Below are 9,749 nucleotides of genomic sequence, written 5' to 3'. Positions count from 1 at the left end.
ACAACCTATACATTTTTCTCACCCCCCATATGGAACATTCTCAAAGACTGATCATATGATAGGGCAGAAAACCAGCATTTACTGATTCAAATGCATAAGAATTATATTCAGAAGCTTCTCCAACCATGATGGAATCAAGCTTGGTATTAGTTTCAGGAAAAACCATCAAAAATACCCAAATACACGAAAACTAAATAACCTGCTCCTGAATGACTTCATGATTACCTAAGAGATTAAAGCTGATTTATGGAAACAAATGATAATGAGTACACAAGTTTACATAATCTATGGGACACCATAAAAGTAGTTCTAAGAGGGAAGTTCATAGCAATTAGTGCACATAAGAAAAAGATGGAAAGATAGCAAATGGTCAACCTAACATCACGTCTCAAGGAATTGGAAAAACAACAAAGCTGTGGATGCAGATAACCTACTGAGATGGACTCAGGAGGACATAGGAAACCAGAGTAGACCCATAATAAGCAATGAGATTGAATCAGTAATAAATAACTTCCCAACAGAGAAAACCCAGGTCCTGATGGTTTCACTTTTGAGTTCTACAAAACTAAAGAAGGGGTAGTCTCAACCCTACTCAATTATTTCTAAAATTCCAAAAGGAAGTAACCATATGCTCATTTTAATAGGTACAGAAATATTATTTGACAAAATACAAATTCCTTCCTTCATGATTAAGACTTTCGGTAAATTAAGCACAGAAGGATCATTTTTGGCATAATAAAAGTCATCTATGAAAAACCTATAACTAGCATTATAATGAATAGGGAAAAGCTGAAAACGTTTCCACTTAAAACTGGTACAAGAAAAGGCTGCCCACTCCATCCACTCCTTTTTAATATAGTTTTGGAGTTTCTAGTCAATGCAATTAGACAAGAAAATAAAATTAAGATATTCCAATAGGGAAATTTTTTTTTGAAATGATCTGTTTGCAGATGACATGACTGCATATATACAAGACTCAATGGTACGCGCATGCATGTGCACACACACACACACACACACACACACACACACACACACACAATAACTTCTGAAAGTATAAATTGAATACATTAATGTGGTGGCATATACAATCAACATACTAAACCTATAGCATTTCTCTATACAAATAACAAGCAGAACTGAAGAAAGTCATCTCATTTACCATAACCACAAAAAATATGGGGCCCGCAGTTAGCGTAATGTCTATGTTGCTGGACTCCCATGTAGTTGACCACAATTCGAGTACCGGACCCAGTAGCTTAAACTCACATTGGGCGCATGTGCGTGTGTGCCCAAAATCCCAAAAGGAGAATGAGAAAGAAGGGATTGTGGCGTGGCCACCCCCCTGAGGAGTGATTTCTCGCTTTCTGTCTCTCTGTCTCTCTGTCTTTCTGGTAAGCGCACATACACACACACACACACACACACACACACATATATGATGCCTAGGAATAAATCTAACCAAGGAAGTCCAAAACTTGTATTAAAAAAAAACCTGAAAATCTTTTAAGAGATATTGAAAATGACACAAAAAAGTGGAAGGACATGCCATGTTCATGGATTGGCAGAATTAATATCATCAAAAGGACAATTCTACCCAAATTAATTTACATATTTAAAGCAACCCCTACAAAGTAAAATAGACTTTCTTCACAGATCTGGAAATGACAATCATAGAATTTGTGCAGAATCAGGAAAGATCACATATTGCCAAAGCAATCCTCCACAAGACATCCCACTCACTGGACCCCAAATGTATCACAAAGCTGTGATAATCAAAACAGCATGGTACTGGTATAAATATAGATAAGTGAACAGAATAGAGACCCTAGAAATAAACCCCTAAACATACAGCTAATGATCTTTGACAAAGGGTACCAGTCATCCCGGGGGGAAAAGGAAAACCTCTTTGGCAATTGGTGCTGGAAAAACTGGGCATCCACATGCAGAAAGATGAATGTGAACCCCTCACCATTAAACAGAAGTAAATTCTAAGTGGATCAGAATCTAAATCTAAGACCTCAAACTACTGGTGGAAAACACTGGGGAAACTCTGGGAGACACTGAGGTCGGCAAAGACTTCTTATGTAAGATCACCCTCCTCAAAGCCCAGGCAATAATCCCCCCAAAAAACAAGTGGAGTTACATCAGATTAAGAAGCTTCTGCACAGCAAAGGATGTGGTAATTAGGGTGAATAAGCAACCCTACAAAAATACGAGAATATTTTTGTCAACTATGTCCCAGATAAGGGACTGATAACCACAAAAACACAGGAAAATAAAACCCAGAAAAAAAAATGCATAACCCAGTTAAAAGGCACAAAAAGGACCTGAATAAACAACTCTCTAAGGAAGATATATGAGCAGCCAAAAAGTATATAAAAAAATGCTCAATGACCCTCATTATATGGGAGATGCAGATCAAAACCACAAGATTCCATCTACCCCTGGTCAAAATGGTGAAGATGAAAACAAAAAACCAAAAAAGAATGATACATGGTGGCAGTGATGTGGTGAAGGGGGAACCCTCCCACCCTGTTGGTGGGAATATAAATTGGTAGAGCCACTATGGAGAACAATCTGGAGGTTCCTCATAAACCTACAAACAGAACTACCATGTGAGTCAGCAATTCCACTCAAAGGACAGGAGAATACTCAGTTGAAAAGTGCTCGCACATCTACGTTTATTCCAGCATTATTCATGATTGCTAAGACATACATATAATCCAAACATACAAAAATAGATAAATAAATTGGTAAAGTGTGGCACGTATACTCCATGGAATCCTATTCAGTCATCGTAACTTCTAACTTGTTTCTTTTTTATTTCTCTTTTAAACAAAAGAAAAGTCAGGGTTTTTTTGCCTTGTTTGTGTTTTTCTCAAGTTAAATAATCTCTTCTTCCTTCACAAAAGATAGAAACCCTCATGATCCTCCACTTCTGTCTGTGTCAGGCCTCTGGCTTCAGCTTCAAGTCTGCATAGTACTCCCCCAGCCTTTGCTCCCCGACAGAATTCAGTGCCAGGTATGCAATTGTCATTTTGTTCTTTGGCTCTGTACCTTCCAACTTTTCTCTGTATTTGAAAAAACAAACACAAAATAGATTTTTTGCCTAATATTTCCCTTTCTCTGGTTAACTGCTCTCTTCTTCACCTAGATAAAAATGCTCAGGGTCCTCCATTCCTGTATGGCTCTGGCCTCTGTGTTCAGCTTCAGCGCTATGTAGTACTCCTCCAGCCAGGGCTTCCCCACTGACCCCAGTGGAAGGTTCACAAGTTTCTTTCTCTTATTCTGCACTGTACCTTCTAAGTTTTTTCCTGTCTTTTAAAAATAAGAAATAAAAAGCAGATTTTTGCCTTGTGCCTCTGGGTTCATCTTCAGGGCTGTGAAGTACTCCACCCCCACCCCACCACCCCAGCAAGGGCTCCTCCGCACACCCCAATTCCAGTTAGGTCTGCTAGTCTCCGAATATAAAGAATATAGGAAATTCTTGTCTCTGAACTCACACTATACTAATCATCTGAGGACTTATGCAGGAGAGAAACCCTATGGATGTGAACAATGTAAGAAAACGTTCTTCCAGAATTCAGACCTCACTGTACATCGTAAAACTCACACAAGAGAGAAACCTTCTGAAAGTGAACAATGTAGGAAAATATTCTACCAGAAGTCACACCTCACTGTTCATCAGAGGACTCACCCAGGAGAGAAACTCTATGAATGTGTACAATGTAGGAAAACCTTTTCCCAGAAGTCAGCACTCACTGTACATTGGAGAATTCACACAGGAGAAAAGCCCTATGAATGTGTACAGTGTGGGAAAACATTCTCCCAGAAAGCAGACCTCACTGTACATCAGCGTACTCACACAGGAGAGAAACCCTATGAATGTGAACAATGTAGGAAAACATTTTCTCAGAAGTCGATACTCATTGCACATTGGAGAATTCACACAGGAGACAAACCCTACGAATGTGAAGAATGTAGGAAAACATTTTCCCACAAGGTAGTCCTCACTGTACATCAAAGAACTCACACGGGAGAAAAACCCTATGAATGTGAACAATGTGGGAAAACGTTCTCACAGAAGTCGTCTCTCACCGTACATCAGAGAACTCACACAGCAGAGAAACCATATGAATGTGGACTATGTAGGAATATGTTCTCCCAGAAGTCACACCTCCTCACTGTACATCAGAGAACTCATACAGGAGAGAAACCATATGAATGTGGACAATGTAGGAAAACATTCTACAAGAAGGCACACCTCACTGTGCATCAGAGAACTCACACAGGAGAGAAACCCTATGAGTGTGAACAGTGTAGGAAAACATTCTACCAGAAGTCAGCCCTCACTGTACACCAGAGAATACACAGAAGAGAAACCCTGTGAATATAAACTACATTCATGACAGCCTTCACAGCACACCAGAGAACTCAGGCAGGAGAGAATCCCTGAAACTGTGGACAATGTAGGAAAACATCTACAAGAAGTGACAGAGTACAGTGCAAAAGAAAACTCAGAATATAAATATGAACATAATAAATGAAGGAACTCTTTCTACCAGATTTCAGAACTCATTGTACATCAGAGAACCCATATGGGTGAATAATTAGTAACACAGTCTTGTAAGACTTTCAATCATAATTTAAAAATGAACTAATCCCTGAAGGGAATAGCAGTGAACTTTTTTCACTTTCAGTTGTTTTGATTCAGCAAGTCACAGCAGTTAAAAATAAGGATATTATAAATTTTAGGATGATATGTATGTCTCCAAACATTTCAGCATGTTGATGAAGAGCTAAGAGTTCTTCAGCTACAAGAGTTAAATGCCAGATTATTTCTGAGACGTATATGTAGTATTTTAAAGGAAAAGAAAAAGATTTGGGAAAAATAAACATGGAAATTAAAACACCAAAAAAGAAAAAAAAAAAAAGAGTGGAGAAGGGATTGTGGTGTGGCCATCCCTTCTGAGGGATACTCCCTCATTTTCCCTTTTTCTCTCTCTGTCTCCAGTAAGTGCATGTACCCTATATTTATTTATTAAAAAAAAATAAAAAAGACTTTTGGGTAAGAAGTTCTTCCCATAAACTATGCCATATATTTCTAAAAATGCCAACATTCACAACTGTCGAACTTAAATAAAATTGTGTTAATTATTCACGGTACGTTCAAAATAATGTCTATATAATTGTTTATAATAGTGGAAATGATCAATGACATAGTAAAAACAATTCCAAATGGTTTCATTTGATGGAATTCATGACATTAAAGAAAATATTCACATTAAAATTAAAAAGATTTTAAGAAGCATTATAAATATGTCTTTACTGTCTTTCATTCTTTTTATCTACCTATAGTTGGTCATGTAAATTTGATTGGCTAAAAGCCAAAATCTTGGCTCTACAGGAAGAAAGAAAGCATTCTTGGTTTTAAAAATTAAGCTTACTACTAAGCTATAAATTAAAAATAAATGATTCATATTCAGAGGAAGTTTTCAAACTACCCAGGCCACCCCAGAATCAGCTTCTGTGACAGAAGTAAATACAACCTTAGTAAAAGTGAGAAGACCTTTTTCATTTAGGTTGGACAACTAGCATTTTAAAAACATATTTTTTCTCTTTATTCTTAATAGAGCAGTACGTATGCGTGCACATCTGAGTGAGACAAAGGAGCAGCATCCACAGGGTCTAGTTATGTCATAGTCCCCTTTCATTAGCCCTCCAGCCCATTGGAGCTTTGGTACCTACATGTGTGCCCAGTGTGTTTAAGGATGACTGGGCTGGGGATCCAAACTGGTTGTCATATGGGATCTTGTTTACTCTTGAGCAGTGTATTACCACTCTGCCACAGGCATTTTAAAAATTAAATGCTGATAAAGAGAAAAAAAAATAGCATTTCTATGTACAAACAACACACAGACAGAGACAGAGCTGAAGAAAGTAATCCCACTTACCATAGCCACAAGAAGTATAAGATACTTAGGAATAAAACTAATGAATGAAGACAAAGACCTCTATAAGGAAAACTATGAAAATCTTAAAAAGGAAATCAAAATGGACACAAAAAAGTGGAAGAATATCCTGACGGGGCCATGCAGACAGCACAAGCTGGTAAAGAGGCTGCCTCCCATGCCTAAGGCAAAGCCTGGACTGGGAAGAAACTGCAAGGAAAGGCCGACAGTTTACGAGCCCTGCATTGTATTACTGTACTGGCCTGCACTCAATTTCTCTGCCATGAGCTTTACTGTTATTAAGGTACCCTGCAAGGGTAAAAAAACACTCCCAATCTTACTGCAACTTTACAATAAAGCCAATTAGTGATCCTGTAGGAATGCAGTTTCCTAAGATGGCACGTGCGAGGGTGAGAGAACCTGAGACAGACTCCCCCACCTGCCTGTTTTAAGCCAAAATTATCATATGTTAGGTTAAGTTAGTATAAGCCAAATTAGTGTTAGTAGCATATGTAGACTAAGTTAGTTTAAGGCTAATTTTATGTAAATACCCCTTGTTAAAGCTGCAGGCCAAAGTTAACTCATGTTAGGCCAAGTTAGCACATCCACCACATGACAGGGACTCAAAGATAAAGCAAAAGATCTCACTAATTGGCAGATTCAGCAAATAAAATACAGGAATCCGTGGGTTTATAAAGAAAGGAAAAGCCTGACTGTCAACGATAGGATGAACAAACCTGAAGGCTCCAGGGAAAGATGAACTATCTTGGCTGGGAGCTCTTATCTAAAGCAACAGATAGTTCTTAACTACAAAGAGTTTCTCATCTATGTGCTGTTAACTTTGAAAAACTGCTAATAAAACATCCTGTGTTGTTTCCTGAGCTATAAGATCACCTTCCTTTCCCATATGGGTAATAGGCTCACCCCTTTAGTTGTAGTATAGATATTCCATATATTAACTGTGTCTTTACTTAATGAGACAATATTTCTATTTAGGCCTTTGTAACCAGCAATGTTGCCACCCTGGCCCAGGACTGAAGTTATCAAGCTTCCTGCAAGCCCCCTCTTCAATCAATATCTAAGTAATCAATATCTAAGAAGAAAATGCACTAGACAAATGTAATTCCTTATCCTGAGAACTGTGATTAAATTTATCTAATCTAACAAGACAAACAGCATGTTTTATAATTATTGTTCTCATGCTTTGTATACCCTATCTCTTAAGAGTAAATTTTTACTTCCCCTCATCCCCCTTACTTCCTAAAACATCTCTCAATAAATACGTATGTTTTAATAGCCACTGCGCTGCAGTCTGGAGTGGGCTCTGGCTGTAGCCAGCTGAGAATATGGTAAAGAGTATCGAGGTCTCATTCTAATTTTTGTTCCTGATCAGCCATGTCACCTTCCTGTGTGTGAGTCTCAACCATCCCAGCTGGAGCAGGCCTCTGGCAATATCCCATATTCCTGGTTTGGCAGAGTTAATAGAACCATCCTACACAAATTAATCTACATATTTAATCTAATTCCTATAAAAGTACAAGAAAAATTTTTCACAGACCTTGAAAAGACAATTACAGACTTTGTCTGGAATCATAAAAGACCTCATGTTGTCAAAGTCATTCTGTGCAAGGAGAGTGGAGGAGGGGCCATCTCACTTTCTGACCTCAAAGTATGTTACGAAGCTGTGATAATCAAAACAGCATGGTATCAGCACAAAAACAGACATGAGGACCAATGGAACAGAGTGGAGATCTCAGAAATAAACCCCAAAACACACAGCCAATTCATCTTTGACAAAGTGTACCAGTAAATCCAGTGAGAAAATGAAAACCTCTTTAGCAAATGGTGCTGGAAAAACTGGGTATCCACCTGCAGAAAGATGAATCTAAACTCCTATCTGTCACCAATAACAAAAATCAACACAAAGTGGACCAAAACTCTAAACATAAGACTGCAAATTATCAAACTACTGGTGGAAAACACTGGGGAAACTCTGGGAGACATTGGGGTAGCCCAAGACATCTTAATTAGGACTCCCCCATAGCACAGGCTATAATCCCCAAACTAGACAAGTGGCATTACATCAGATTAAGAAGTTTCTGCATAGCAAAGGACACTGTCACTAGTATGAATCAACAGCCCTCAAAATGGGAGTGGTTTTTTGCAAACTGTGCCTCAGATAAGGGACTGATAGCTAGAATACACAGGGAACTCAATGTGCTTACCTGGATAAAAAAGATTAACCCAATTAAAAGATGGGAAAATTGTTGTACCCCAGTCATGAAATTAAGGGACCAATGACTAGAATGCACAGGGAACTCAAGCTGCTTACCTGGGGAAAAAAAAAAAAAAGACTAACCCAATTAAAAGATGGGAAAATTGTTGTACCCTGGTCATGAAATTCCCAAGAGACCACCAAGGAGCCAATTCCACTGTAAACTCACAAGGGTCGCTTTTATTCAAGCTCAAGCCAGGATTCCCAATCTTACCAGCACAGTGGGTCAGAATTGAGAGCACTGGTGTTAGTTGGGTTGCGTTTTTATTTGGCTGTTAGTAGGGGAGTTTGAAGGGTGCTGATGAATGTACTCAGGCAGCTACGTGTTGGCTGTAGACATCAAGAAACATAATTGTCTTTTACTGATTGGCAAGAAAGTTACTTCAGGACTCTGGTATTCCCTCTTTTTCTTATCATTGGCCAGCCCCAGTGGGGTGATGGTCTTATGACCTTCTCCTTTGTGATCATCTCATCTCCCTGAAATGGCACCGATTCTCACCAAGATGGCTTTAACAAAATGGAATCACTGTGGTCCTTCAAAAATGAGCTGAAAAAAAAAATCTAAGGAAGAAATATAAACAACCAAAAAGCATATGAAGATATGTTCAACATCCTTCACCGTAAGAGAGGTGTAGATCAAAACTATAATGAAATACCACTTAACCTCAGAATGGCAAATGTTTTTTTTTTCTTTTTTTTTTTTTTTTTGGAGAGGTTTTCACTACAGGGTGCGTGTGCTCGCCAGACAGACAGAGAGAGACAGAGAGACAGAAAGCGAGAAATCACCCCCCAGGGGGGATGGTCATGCCACAATCCCTTCTCCATTCTCCTCTCGGGATCTTGGTCATACATGCACATTCACCTGGTGTGAGTTTTAAGCCACCGGGTCCGGAACATGAACCGCGGTCAGCTATGTGGGAGTCCAGCGACATAGCTATTATACTAACTACTGGTTCCCCAGAATGGCAAATGTTTAAAAAGAAAAAAAAAAAAAAGATAAGTTCTAAAGGGAATGCGGTAAAAGGGGAACAGTACTACACTGTTGATGGGATTGTAAATTGGCCCAGCCACTGTGGAGAACAATATGGAGGTTCCTCGAAGACCTTCAAATACAATTACCCTATGATCCAACAATTCCACTCCTGGATATCTATCCAAAGGACAGGAGAATGCTCAATTGCAAAAGTGCTTGCACATCTTTATTCATTGTAGCCTTATTTAAGATTGCTAAAACATGGAGCCAACTCAAATGTTCACAAATGGATTCATGGATTAAAAAAATCAGGGCACATATACTCCATGGAATACTATTCAGCCATAAAAATCAACAAGGTTTTGGAATTTAATAGAAAGCAGACAAATATGGAAGATCCGTTGCTGAGTGAAGCAATTCAGGCTATGAAAGAGTCATTGTATGTCTCCCCTTGACATATATCAACCTTCAGCACTCTATGGCAGACACTGAAAGACTGGAGGACATAAAAACATTAAAAATTGTTATAGACACTAGAAACAAAGTG

General features: G+C 38.7%; 1 protein-coding gene across 1 annotated transcript; it reads left to right on the top strand.

Moving 5' to 3' along the window:
• Nucleotides 1-2,568: 2,568 nt before the first annotated feature.
• LOC102484658 (zinc finger protein 239-like) lies at nucleotides 2,569-4,393 on the top strand. The gene is made up of 2 exons (XM_006171866.1): nucleotides 2,569-2,618; nucleotides 3,382-4,393. The coding sequence occupies exons 1-2, from the start codon at nucleotides 2,569-2,571 to the stop codon at nucleotides 4,391-4,393; spliced, it is 1,062 nt and encodes a 353-aa protein (XP_006171928.1).
• Nucleotides 4,394-9,749: the final 5,356 nt, after the last annotated feature.

The sequence above is a fragment of the Tupaia chinensis genome, unplaced genomic scaffold (genome assembly GCF_000334495.1).
Source record: "Tupaia chinensis unplaced genomic scaffold, TupChi_1.0 Scaffold149983_1, whole genome shotgun sequence".
Classification (NCBI taxonomy): Eukaryota; Metazoa; Chordata; class Mammalia; order Scandentia; family Tupaiidae; genus Tupaia; species Tupaia belangeri.
Note: the sequence above shows the minus strand (reverse complement) of the source record. Positions and strands in the feature narration are given on the sequence as shown.